This window comes from Cricetulus griseus, assembly GCF_003668045.3.
Source record: "Cricetulus griseus strain 17A/GY chromosome 1 unlocalized genomic scaffold, alternate assembly CriGri-PICRH-1.0 chr1_1, whole genome shotgun sequence".
Classification (NCBI taxonomy): Eukaryota; Metazoa; Chordata; class Mammalia; order Rodentia; family Cricetidae; genus Cricetulus; species Cricetulus griseus.
The window spans coordinates 8,554,315-8,568,322 of NW_023276807.1; the positions used below are offsets into that span (position 1 = coordinate 8,554,315).

General features: G+C 46.1%; 1 protein-coding gene across 1 annotated transcript in view; it reads left to right on the forward strand.

Moving 5' to 3' along the window:
* The window catches only part of Rfx8 (RFX family member 8, lacking RFX DNA binding domain), a 27,774-nt gene extending 16,532 nt beyond the window's left edge, over positions 1-11,242 (forward strand). The window contains exons 10-12 of the mRNA XM_027386787.2: positions 5,239-5,353; positions 7,745-8,061; positions 10,866-11,242. Coding sequence (XP_027242588.2) covers positions 5,239-5,353; positions 7,745-8,061; positions 10,866-11,060 — 627 coding nt within the window. The 3' untranslated portion in view covers positions 11,061-11,242. The remainder of the gene's footprint in view (positions 1-5,238; positions 5,354-7,744; positions 8,062-10,865) is intronic.
* The last annotated feature ends 2,766 nt before the right edge of the window (positions 11,243-14,008 follow it).

A 14,008-nucleotide genomic window follows, 5' to 3' on the forward strand; every position in this document is an offset into this window, starting at 1 on the left:
TGTGTGTGTGTGTGTGTGTGTGCCATACGTGTGTGAGTAGAAGAGTGAGATGGGAGGAAGTAAGGTACATGGTTGGGCATGTACATGTGTTTGGGTAAACAGGTACATGTTAAGTAAGGGCTTTGTCTACAGATGAATGTAGGTGGCCGTGCACATAAACATTTGACAGAAAGAGGTGGTGCGGGTGTGAGCACCAGGTGGACTGTTGGGAAGGAGGAAGGGTCTGCCTTCGGGAATAGCAGTGTCCATCTGGGTGTTTTCCAGACATGTCCCAGACATGTTTGGAAAAACTCAAAGGTTGGGCATGGTGATTCATACCTTTAATCCCAGCATTGGGGACTCAGAAGCATGAGGATCTCTATGCGTCCAAAGCCAACCTGGTCTATATAGTCAGCGCCAGGACAGCTAGGACTACATAGAGAGACCCTGTCTCAAATAACAACAACAACAAACAAATAAATAAATAAAAAGAAGAAAGGAAGAACTGAAAGGTGGCCTCAGCTGTGTGTAGGTCAATGATACTGCACTTGCTTGGCATGTGTGAAGTTGACATTTCTACTTCTAGGACCACACACACACACACACACACAAACACACAGAGTCACTGGATGTGAGTGGATTGCTTCTTCTGGCAGGTGTGCCTCTAGGGTTCTGGACTTGACTTCCATCACCATCCAAGTGGACAGCATGCCACGAAGAGCCAAGAATGGCCAAGAGAGAAACTATAGCGTCATGCCTGTGGTCCCCATTGAGTGGGGCAGCTCAGGGCTTTGGACCTGAACTTAGATGGAATTCAGGACTCACCTTCAAGGTGACAAAGAGGACCTTGAAGAAAACATGGGACTTGAAGTGACATGTGAAAGGTGTACAGCATAAATATCAGTTGAGAGAGAGGCAGAGTTTCAGAGACGATGACCCTGGAAGAGATGAGGAGATGGGGAATAAGGAATAGACACTGCAGGCTGGAACCAGGACCTTGGGACCTGAGAACTGGAAAAGGGCTTCAGGCATTCTCCTACCACCACTTCTCTGTCCCTCCCTGCCTAACCTTCTTGGTAGCTCTGACCAGGGTCTGCATCTCCAAGAGATGAGCCAGTAAAATGCATCAGCAAAGAGCCTGGAAGCCCTTTCCAATTGATCTTCTCATTCATTGCTTCTTAAAAGATAATCACCCCAAGCTATGTGAGTAGGGAACACACCTATGACTAAAAAACTGACACTGGAGCATTATTAATTCAGGACTAGCCTGTGCTACATAGCCAGGGCCTGTGTATAAAAAAGAAAAAAACTATTAATAATTGTTCCAGATTCTGTACTGGACAGCAGAGATAGACTGGTCAACTGAAGGCTTGTACCATGTCAAGGATGTAGGCTTCCGAGGTCTGCATACTTACTCAGTCTCCATCTCTAACCAAGAAATCTTTAATGCCAGTTCTCCCTCTGACTGACACATTGTCCGTCTCCACCACCCTCTCTGCAGTCTTCACCAATGAGACGTGTTAAGAATAATGGTGTTTTTGTAAGCGCATGCCCTGGAAGGGCTTGTTGCTATAAAGTAGTTTAGCTGATTAAAAAAAAATCCAGATGATTGTCAATAAAATAGTGAGTGCAGAGCCTAGGGCCTGTCAAAGATGACTAATGGCTTTGGTTGTTAGCATCTGGCGGGATGCTAGCAGAGGCAAATGTCCAACTTTGTTTTCATCTTATTCAGTTTGGACCCAAGGACACTTTGTAAATGTGGAAACAAGAAGTGCCTTGGGGCAACAGTGGTGGGATGATTGCTCACTGGTGCTCATGGCCACCCAGTTGCTCTTAGGAAGCACCCCATCCCTGTGAACTGAGGATGTGGCTCTGTTGGTAGAGTTCTTGCCTAGCATAGACGAAATCTAATCCACAGCACTCATAAAAACTATACACAGCGATGCACCCCTGCAATCCCAGCCTTCAGTGATGCAGCCCTGTGATACTGGCCTTCAGAGGTGGAGGTGGGAAGACTTGAGGCCGGGTGGGGTTACATGAGACCTACCTCAAAAATAAATAAATAACAAACAAACAAGTGTACTCCTATGTTTTCATAGACACAATGTCCTTTAGCCTCACTCTCACTCCACCACTCTTGGTCACTAGTGGGGGCCACTCAGAGGTGAGAAAGATGCTAAGGCTCAGAGAAGTTTTGGTCGTGTGTAGGTTTTCTGTGGGGGCAGGAAGAAAAGCAGTAAGAAGAAAAGACATCTCACGGTCTCCAGCCAGACTTCCCTCTCTTCTTCAAAGGCATGCTGTTGCCAGTCATAAATGGACCATATGACATGTGACTGACATTTAGAAGGGACTTGGGGACACTCAGGGAATACACACTTAAAATTCACAGCATTCCATAGTTGTAGCTCACATATGACCCAATGTGTAGCGATATAGTCGCCTCCACACCTGTAGCAGTGACCATGCCTTTTGGGCGCGGTTACAGGTGCAGACGTAACTGGTTAAAGGGAAAGGATCAGGGCTCAGAAGCCCCCTTGGGTCGCAGACAGCATCTGGGAGGCAGTGCCTATATGTGGCACCCAATGCAGTCAGGTGGGTTCCTACAACCACCTCGTGGCTGGCTACTGCCTGTGACTTTTGTGCGTTGTGCCAGCTGCTGGGTTTGCTGCAGTGTCTGCACCAATGCTGCTCTTAGGCTACACAGAGAACATCGTAGTTGCAGGTGGCAGCATCCTATTGACAGCCAGGATAGTGCCAGCCACCTAGGTCATTAGATGGCCAGAGTTCTGCTAGGCACAAGGGCAGGGACTTTCCAGCCTAGATGCTCACACCCGTGGCAACCAGAACTGTGCTTCCCACCCTCATGTTTTAGTGCTGTGGGTTCTGTGCCCCTCTGTCAGTCAGACACGGCATGAAGAAAAGCTAGTCTGCGGTAGCCACCAACTCTACCAGTGGCACTTCCCCTGGGCACTCCAGTATGGCTGCTACAGCATTTCACCATGGTACCTGCTAAAGAAAATGAGTTGAAAAAGCTAAGTTAAGCAAAAAATGGTTTCTTCACTGGGCAACCCACAAAGCCAGAGAAGCCCCCCCCCCCCCCCCGTCACACCAGCAGCGTTTGTAGAAGGAAAAAGCTAAAGAAAGAAGAAATAGGGCCAAAAAGTCAATAGGCCATCAAGGCTCGGGCAAAGCAGTATCATGTCAGGGATTACCAAGACCTTGGCTAGTCCCCCCTTCCCTCCCCTCTTCCCTAACCTCCCCCTCTCCTCTACCCACCCATCTCTCCTGGTTTCTCAGGTCAGATAAAAACCTCAGCTTCCTTTTGGTGACAGAGCTTTAGTCTGAGTGAATCCCTATGGACCTGTTAGGACTCTGTGCAGGAACTCAGTTCAAATCAATGTCCCCCATAAAGTTTACTTAACACACTTCACAGCTGAGCTCGTTTAAAAACTGTGTGGGGACAGACAATAAAATAGGCCGATTGCCTTCCTCCCCGCTTTTCTCCACCTATTTCAAAGGCCTCTGCCCGAGAACCATCTCCACAGAAAATAAAGCAAGCTGATTACTAGAACCCTAGACTGGCGGACCTGACTCAGTGATCCTAACAAATCAGGTCTCGCCACTCATTCCACAAAAACAAATGGAAAAGTAGGGTAGGGTCTGGAGAGATGCTCTTCCAGAGGACTCAAGTTCAGTTCCTCACACCCACATGTGGCAACTAACTCATTCCTGTAACTCCAGCTCCAATGAATCCAGTGCTACCTTCTGGCCTCCATAGGCACTGCCTATGGGCGCTCTCGCGCGCGCACACACACACACACACACACACACACACACACACACACACACACAGAGAGAGGGGGGGGTACGACCAGCCTCCTCAGCCCCATTTTTGGATTACCAACATGCACTCCTAGATTATATAGGGAAAGAACTGGGTGGGGTAAGGATGCTGGGGTGAGGATGCAGGGGTGAGGATGTGTAGGGGTGAGGGTGCGGGATAAGGGTGTGTGTGGAGGGTGGCTAAGAAGTGTGCATAATTAACCAGCCGTGATCAAATTGTGGTTTGGTCAGAGTTAGTCAGGCTGGGCTTTGTCAGTCATAAGAAGATTGCTACTCTATGGGCAGAGGGTGAGTCTTGTCTGGTCACTAAGAAGCTTATCCACCTCACATGTTGCTTCTGGAGTCAAAGGGGACTTCCTTAAAAAATGACTCAGTGCGAAGGAGACAAAGGGAAGCAGAAATGTCAAGCTTCAGACTTGTTTGTGGATGGGGCAGTACTGTGCCTCAGACACTGTGCTTTTTATTCTTGATGCAGAATCATCCCCCCCTTCCCTGAAAACACTGTAAAAATTTTATGGCAGGGTGGTTGGGGGGGCAGTGGCAGGTGAGAACGCAGCCTGTGTGAGGAGGTCGGAGGTCAGCTTTTTAGAAGTTGGTTCTCCTATCTTGTGTTTAAGGCAGAGTCTCTTTTGTTTCTGTCACCGCTGTCTGGCCCTACACATCCTGGCAATTCTTTGAAACAGGTCCTTCGCTGGCCGAGAACTCACCAGTAGTCTGGGCTGGCGGACTCTTCTTTCTCACGTGTGTTCTGGGGACCAGACTCAGGTCCCCTTGCTTATAAGGCAAGCACTCTACCAACAGCTGTCTCCTGAGCCCAACTTTAAGCCTAATTTTAGGACTCATCAGGTATCTGTAGGCCAAAGTGAAGGGTCAGGACAAACAGCAAAAGCAGCCACTACATCCTTCTTGTAAGACTAGAAATTGCCCCCCCGCCCCCCCGTGCCACTTCCCTCTGCTGTGGTTCTCTTATTTTGTTTTTAATCGAAAATAGAATCTTCTCTCATAGACTGCATCCTGACCACAGCTTCCCCTCTCTACACCCCGCACAGTCCCCCAACCTGCCCTCTCTCCACCTCTCTCAGTTCCTCCACCTCCCCTCTCCCCCACTCCTCTCCTCCTCCATCTCCTTTCAGAAAAGAGCAGGCCTCCAAGAGACAACACCAAACACGACAAAACAAAACACAATAAGACAAGGCGACAGCCCTCACACCTAGTCTGCCTCTTTTCTTACTCAAGTCTCTCTGGTCTCCCTCTTTGTCTTTCTCCTTTTAAAATGTCTGCTCGTGACAAATATGTGCATTTGGAAACATGGGGTTTGTTGTTTCTGTTGGTGGTGCTGGTAGGGTTGTTGTTGTTTTTTTTTAATTTTATCATAAATGCCAACTTTTTTTTTTCTCTCACACGCAAAAATAATAGCCAAGCAAAACCAAAGAGGAGTTTGTCAAGTTGGCCGCCAGCTTCCAGCTAAGATGGAATTTCCTGCTCACCGCGGTGAGCAAAGCCATGACCCTGAGCCACAGGGACAGTTTTGGTAAGTTCAAGACACGGAGACAGGTATAAGGTGTTAATATAGCACTGAGGTTGGGGATGGACTCTGTGAGACACTTGCTGACCGTGTACAAGGCCCTGAGTTCAAGCCCTGACACTGAAAAACAAGCAAAGAAATAATAAAACTGTAGATAATAATGTCTTATTATATAAATATTAATAAACAATAAGCTAAATAACAAGTAAATGAGAATGTTACCATAGTACACATTTTAATGTTGCTGTGTAGAATCTATTCATCTTTCTCTTAATGTTTTGCGTAATGTGCAACATAGACACAGAAAACCATTGTTATCTGTTTATTGGTAGCAAGGTGATTGTCCGTTGAATAAATGGACTGTGATTCATTCTCAATCCCTCACAGCTGGCCCCAGAGAAAAACTATCCCTGATGTGAGTCATAAATTGTGACATTTTGAGAAAAGTGCTCAGAGATGGAGGGGAAAACTCATTCTTTGAAGCACCGTTTTTAACTGTTAGGAACAGCAATCCATATTAACTGTTAGGAATAGCAATCCATAAAGCCATCACTGTGGGCAAATGCCAGATGAATGAAGTGGTAGTGGTAGCGCAGATTTCCTGCTCAATAGCTGGTCTTCCTCTGTGGAGGCCAGCCGTGTCATTGATGAAGGTGAAACATACAGGAGTTGTAGGGAGGGAGCTTTTTTTTCCAGTTTCCTGAGATGAATCATTTAGTAAGTAGGAACTTCTCCCCCCCCCCACCCCCTGCAATGTCCAAGGCATTTCCATGGGCACTCGGCAGATAACAAGTCAACGTTCGTGGATTTAGATTCTTCTAGGAGACTGGTGAGGTGTACCTCCAGGTGTGTCTGTGAAGACATTCCCAGAGTAAACTACCTGAGGAAGGATGGTCTGCGTTAAAAGTGTGTGGTGTCTCCCACCACAGAGGGTTTGGCAGAGTAGAGGCAAAAGGGTGGTTGGTCTATGTATTATGGCATGAACTACTTTGCTCCACCAGGCCTTTCCTATCATGACGGACTGAGCCCTCTGTAACTGTGAGCCAAGCCTTCCCTCCCTTAGGCTGCCTCTGTTGGGTGTTGAATCCCACTGATGATAACTAACACAGAGATTAAGCCTCCACTCCTACAGCCTACGCACTAGGCAGACAGTCAGCCTTGCCCCACCAGCTGCCAGGTGCCCTTGCCCCACATAGACAGCACGGAGAAGGCAAATCATTTTCTAGATCAGTTTACAAACACCCTGTAGTTCTTTGGAGGATTGCTGCTAGAAGTAGCCATGTGGGTGACACCCATTTTTATTGAGGCACTCCCCTCTAATGAGCTCCAAACTTGATGCTAACACTCATCCCCAGCAAAGAAGTAGAGTGAGACCAATGTGTGAGCACAGAAAAATACCCAGTTCTGAAGGTGTTGTTCCATCCCCTCTCTGCCTGTCACTCAAAGTCAAGGCATTCACACCAGCAGTCTCCCCTACTCCTGTGGACTGTAGTCCTCACAAGGCTTAGAAGGGCATTATTGACCAACTTTATGGTAGACAAGTAACAACTGTCTCACAGGCAATGTCCGTCCCCACATCCATCAAGGATGGGTGAACACTGCATAAGGGAAATCGTGGAAGCTTTGAAATGGACAAAAACATTCCTTGATGTGGACAGAAGCTCTAAGAAGATGGAGTCCACCACAGACACACAGAGAAACCCTGTCTCAAGGAAAAAAAAAAAAGAAAGATGGTGTCCACACTTCTGGGATATACTTTTATCATTTTACACCTCTGTAAACTGCAGCCAGCTGAAACCCGAATGATTCCCACTCACACATGCGCACACTGCTGGTGCCCTTGTGTGAAGCCGATCACCTCCCAAAGAACAGATCATATCTGCATCTATTTGTAAAATATCTTGTCACCAGTCCCCATGGCTGCCCTGTCTTGCAATTCCAATTCTCCTTCCATCCATCTCCCTCATCCTCTCTCTCATTAATGACGGAATTAAAGCACATCAGAGGCACAGTTTTGCCTTTGTCTAGAAGGTATCTTTAGAGATTGCGCAGGCCACATCTCCCATTCTGTTTTCTTGGGCAAACATCAAGGGCAGACTTCTCTCTGGAAGAGCAGAAAAGGTACTTTTCTCCTGCCTCACACCAGATGGGTTTTCAGCTCTTTCTAATGCAGTCATCTCTAGCCTTTGGCCCTCTCTGTCTGAGCACTGACCTGCAGGATTCCTTGAGTGTGGATGGCTACAAGAGTCAAAGGTCCCTTACCACCAACCACCCCAGCCATTTGGTTGATTCTCTGGTATCGAGGAGTTAAAAGCCATCTGTTTGGGAGAGACTAACTTACGCCTGTCTGTCTGCCCTCTATCTTATGTATTCATTTCTGCTGTTATTGAAATGTAGGCGCCTGGCATCTGTTTCATTTGCTGCTTTTGGAATATGTGATTCATATACTGGAGTCGTGTGTGGAGGAAGAAGAGGAAGAGGAGGACCTGGGGAGTCTCCAGGACTTGCTATCAGATGACCAGTTTCTCACCCAGCCAGACCAGGCCCTTTTTCACCCTCTGGATACTTTGCCAACATCGGAATGTGCGAGCCGGAGTGTGGAGTCACCTCAGGTGACACTGAAACACATGAGCCAGAGCTGCAGTTCCATGGGTGTGAGCAGCATGGTTCTCCAGGTGCTGGGCTTCCTGGTGGACACCGCCACAGGCAATAAGGTACACACACACACACACACACACACACACACACACACACACACAGAGAGAGAGAGAGAGAAGAGAGAGAGAGAGAGAGAGAGAGAGAGAGAGAGAGAGACAGAGAGAGACAGAGACAGAGACAGAGACAGAGACAGAGACAGAGACAGAGAGACAGAAAAAGACAGAGACAGAAAGACAGAGGCAGAGGCAGAGTTAATAATGCATAAGAGGTAGGAAACTCAAAAAGATCACACAGATTGACCATGATGAGGGGTTCCAGAACTCTCTGTAGTCGTTTTTTGTCAAGGGCAGTTATGATAGCTTGTCTGTCCCTTGCTGGTCAGCACAGGTGTGTAGTATGTAGTACAGTGACATGCCTGGTGTGAGGAGAAAGGTGAAATTTGTAAACAGTGAGTGTGCCTTCACAGTGCTCACACAGTGTGACTTGACTGTGAGTGTCATTTTCTCCCAGAGCCCCCACCCCCATCAGTTCTCCATCTCATTGGTAAAGGAATTTAAAAACGGAGGTGGGAAATTGAGACTTGATTGGGGTTACGAGGAATGAGAGTGTTCTGAGCTTAATGGTAAGGATGTGGGGTGGGAGCCACGTCTAGAGATTTTAAATGTATATTCTGTTAAAATAAAAGTAGAAAAGATGCCATCGGGAGCAATACAGCTCCCTGAGGCAGAGAAAGAACAGGGACCCAGAGACTTTGTCCCTCAAGGGAGTGTAGGATTCTCTTCCTCCCAGGTGGTGTAGGGCTTGGACAGGAAAACAGATTCCATCATTCAGACCAACCAAGGAGGAATTATTTAACAACAGTATTTTGTTGTTGTTGTTGTTGTTGTTGTTGTTGTTGTTGTTGTTGTTGTTGTTGTTGAACCTGTGTGGCTGAGAACCCAGAGTGTATGTAAGATGGTGAATAATATCTAACTTTACCTTTTAGCTTCGGCTGCTCTAGGGTAGGAAGGACTCACTGGTCATATTAAGCTCTGTATCGGGTGTGTACATAAAGTTCAGGATTTTACCTCTTCACCTGCTACCTGAGAAGCCAGAGCAAGCAGCTTAATTCCTTAGGGCTCTAAGGTTTCAATAAGCCAATCGCTGGAAAATACTTAGAAAATTCCTTAGAACATAGTCCAACCAACCACTAGTCATTATTGTCATTTCTCCCATCAAGCTTCCTGCCCCAAGCACCCATCCTTAACACTCCATCCAATCCCATAGCTCCCCAGAAGTTCATCACGATGAGCTTTAATTGGCAGAAACAATAGAGAAGATATTAAAACCTTAATTGAACTTGGTAATAAAGCAGTACAAGCAGATGAATGACAGATAATCCAAGGTAATATGCATTAGAGATTAATTAAAGCCCCTCTGTTTCTTCACGCCTGCTGAATTAGCTGTAATGACTTAAACAAGCTAACACCGAAAAGTTACACGCCTCTAATTTTCATTGCATTCATTATTCGGCATGTGCGCTCATCATCAACAACAACAAAAAAAGCACACCGCCCCGCCCCCAGTCCCATCTGTACTCATCTTCTTAGAGTTAACGCCCCATGCACTGCACATCTGTGATAGCCTCGTTCTCAGAACAATTTAGCACTGCCCTGCACCTAGGATAACAACTGTGTCAGCATTCCAGACTGACAGGTCCATCTGTCAGTCTGTGTGCTGTGGCGGCTTTCCAAAGATGTTAAGATGCCAAGGCATGTTTAAGGGAGAAATCAAAAGTGTTGATGATGTCAAATAAGGAAAATCTTTTTTAAAGACAAACTATGTTTTTTGCTTTCATCTTCTCAGATTTAAAGCAGACACGCACAGAGGGGGGGGAGGGAAGGAAGGAGAGAGAGAGAGAGAGAGAGAGAGAGAGAGAGAGAGAGAGAGAGAGAGAGAGAGAGAACACATCCATCCATGCTGGGGGCAAAGATTAAGAGTTGTTTTGCCTGTTACATTTATTTTCCTGGGGTGGGGGGGGATGCTCATGTGCTGGTCAAAGGACAATTTGTGGGAGTTGGTTCTCTCCTTCCACCACCTAGGTCTCTGGGATCAAACTCAGCAGTCTCAGTAGCAACTGCCTTTACCAGTTGAGCCATCTCACTAGCCCAAAGACAGATTTTTGAGGTGTGGTGCTGGGAGGGGTGTTACTGTTTCGTCTGGAGAGAGATGTTTTTATGAGTCTTAGCATCTAACATTTATCTTGTGCGCATCTCTGTAAAAATTATATTCACTTATGGGGGATTTGTTGATGAAATCAGACCAAGATGACACACTCAATTCTGCTCTAAAGTCATGCTCAAAGCTTTGCAAATCTTCCAAGTCCCCCAGAGCTGAGGGAATCACAGCCAAGTCTCCCTGGTCCAACTGGTGTTGGTAGGTCCGTGAGAGAGGGCACATGAGCTAAATCAGAGCCTGTGAACCTCTGCAATCCATTACTTCTCAATCTAGTGTCAACCAGTGGAGGGCAACTGTCTTCACAGCTCCTCCCAATCTAATTGTACATTTGAGGAATGATGGAGGGGGGATCTTCATGGGGAATTGTCAGCTCTAGGGTGTTTCTTGAAAACTACAGACCGTCACTCCTTTCTTAAAACAATCCATTGACATGAGCCATCTCTCCTGCCTTTTTCCCTGACTGGGCTTCTTCCCGTGAAATCTCCACCAGACCTCAAGGATTCCACTGAGAAATTAGGATCCCCTAGCAAGAACATAGTAAACGTGCACACTTTCTTGGGTCCCCAAGTGGGTGGCTTCTGCAGGCAGGACTAGTATAACATTGTCCTTTTGTCTTTTCCTTTCTAACACTTTCCCCTTGCAGCTCATCCAGGTATTGCTAGAAGACAAGGCCACGGAAAGTACCGTTAAACTCAGTCTTCCTGTGGGACAAGAGGCCCTCATAACCCTAAGCAATGGACAGAGATTCGTGATTCACATATCAGACGTGCCCCAAAGCTCGGAAAATACTTACTGCAGAAAAATCAATTCGAATATGCAAGGTGGTTTGTTGGAATAGGGCGTGAGGAAGCAAGCAGGCTTGAATTCTTAAAATATGTATTAAATCCTAAAGCTTTTATATTGATCTGAGAGATTTTATGTATATAATAGATAAAGCACTTTATGTTTGTACGTATTTTGAGGAATTGGTTTTGATCAAACTATAAACTAATTTGGAGAATAAATTCTTTTTGTCTCTTGCTTTTCCTTTGGATCTTGTTGGACAGCTCTCGTTGGGGGACAGAACAGAAGACCAGTGTAAGAAATCTTATTAGGAGTAAGAAACAGCTGCTTCCAGGGAAGGATACAGTGTGAGGACTACAGGCTGGTGTTTCTCTTCTGCTTTATTGTAGCCCAATCAGAACAGAACTTGTAGAAAATGCCACCAGTCAAGAGGAAGCTCACTGAGCTCTCCAGGTATCTCCCGGGTGTGGCTAAATACCTGGTTCATCACCCCAGTTTTCAAAACATGAGGTAGAATTGTAGATTCAAAAATGTCTCCAACAGGTGCCCATGTTCGTTCTGTGAACCAAATCCTAAAGTTATTGAAATTTTGTGTATCACTGCCATACAGATGTATTTTCTGCAACTGGTTATGATGTTTCAAATGAATTTTAGAATTCATGATTAATGTGATTTCTGGTGTAAATGAAATGACTTGGTCTTATTACATGTGAAATGAATTAAATTTCATTTAGTTACACATATGAAGTGAATTAGATTTACCAACAAAAATGAATTCGATTTTCCTATATGCATTGAAACGTTAAGAAGAAATAATAGGAACTGGATCATACTAGAATTTTTCACCCATGGGGCTGGAGAGATGGCTCAGCAGGCGGGAGTGCTTGCTGCTTTTTCAAGGGACCCAAGTTCTAGTCCCAGCGCCCATGTCAGACAGCCTGCAACCACCTGTAGCACAAGGTCTTGGGATCCATTGACCTCTTCTGGCTTCTGTGTGCAGTACACTCATGTGCATATGTATATACACACAAATTAAAACTTCAGATAAAAATCGTTTCAAGATATACATCATAGTAGTTTTAGAGGTATTCCTATCTTAGACCCTGTTGTAACTCAAGCTCTCTGGAAGTAAAGGTCCCTAGAGGTGAATTCAGACACTGACTGTCCTTGACATCCAGCAGCTCTGCCTGTCTCCTGTCTGCTCACATATAAACCCATATAAAGCTACAGTTGGTAGCTGAGTCATGGGGGGAAAGCTACAGTAGGGGCTGGTGAGACAGCTCAGCAGGTCAAGGCACTGGCTACCAAGCTGCTGTCCTGAGTTCAATCCCTGGAGCCCTCATAGTGGAAGCAGAGAACCAACTCCTGCAAGTTCTCTTCTGACCACCCCCACATGCACAACTAATTAATTAATTAATCAAATGTAAAAAAGTAATGAAATAAAATTTAAAAATAATACTAAACGGAGAAATTGAGGTACTGGGGATGTGGCTGGTGGTGCAGCACTTGTCCAGCATGTACAAGATCCTGGGATCTGTCTCCAGCATCAGAAATTCATCCATAAATTACTAGGATGGATTGTCCACACGATGAGGACTGGACTGGACTGGAGGTTCCTGGAGAGAGTGGATCTAAAAGACACCCAGAAGGGTTCCAAAAGACAATAAGCTAGGCTTGAAAAGCCACAATGGCCATGTGCACTGGAGTGTGGACAGAAGTACCCTACCCCAGAGGAGTGCCATATTTTAACTCCCAATGCCCCTTTCTGTTGAGCCAGGCAGGAGGCTGGGAGTGTTGTGCAATCTCCCTCTGCTGACCTCAGACCTGCAGCCATTCTCAGCAGGACGGAGGAGACAGATGCTGTCCTTGTTTGTCAAGTAGTGTGCTTTGAGTAGGGCCCTATTCTCCACTAGACACTTAGTGTAATACGGAAATAAGTGTGGGATATGGAAGTAAGTGTAGAATATGGAAATAAGTGTGGATATGGAAGTAAGTATGGGATACAGAAGTCTGTGTGGGATACGGAAGTAAGTGTGGAATATGGAAGCCTCCTGTTCTTTGATCACAAATGGGAACAAGAAACCTCTCTACCCCATTCCTCAAATTTGGGTTGTTTTACCCAAGGGCCAGAAATAATACCCAGAGTAGGCTCAAAGCTTGTTTTCTGCTGTCACTGTATATTGCTTTGCGCTGCAGCATCATGAACGATCCTCCGAGTTCTGACGCAGCCGCTGTTCGCTTAGCATTCCTCACAGTTCATGGTTTGCTTGGGTGCCTTGAATCTCACTTGTGGTTCCTAACAGGCTTGTTAAGGGCTGACTGGTCTAGGATGGCCTTCGCTGGGATGACTTGGCTGTCCCCTGGGGAGCTTCTAGCAAGCTAGCTTGTGCATATTGTCCTTACAGAGGGAGCTCTGACGAGAGCAGAGAAGAAAACACACAAGCATGGTACCTTTGTTTTATACCTGTGCCATGGGCCCAAGTGAATCATATTGCTGAACTCAGAGCCAGAGACAAAGTGGCATTGACAGATGAGGGCATGGGGGTTGTCCAACATCTGAAACTGCCACTGGTCGCTCTACCACACACCTTATGGACTTCAACTCATTCCAAATAATGTCCAGACAATTTTCTCCGACTATCTTGTTAGAGCAGCCTGAACTGTTGCTCAAGGATATCAGACAAGAGAGAAGAGCCAGGGTTCCTGCAGACCCCGTGTCACTGCCGTGGGTCATTGAACACATGATGCAGCAAAAATACAGGCTCCCCAGGAATGCACACTAGCAACAGTACTTTCAACAATAGTTGGAAATAGAAATAGTGATGAGACCCTGCAAAGACAGAAATCTGCCCAAGGCATACCACTGTTTGTCAATGTGGAGCTTACACAGAGAGAGAGGCATATCACATCTCTCGCTGGGGTAATAATAGCTACACCCACAGACATCTTGGAACATAAATTTTCTCTCATGATGATAAGTTAGAAACCCACTAACATTCTGTC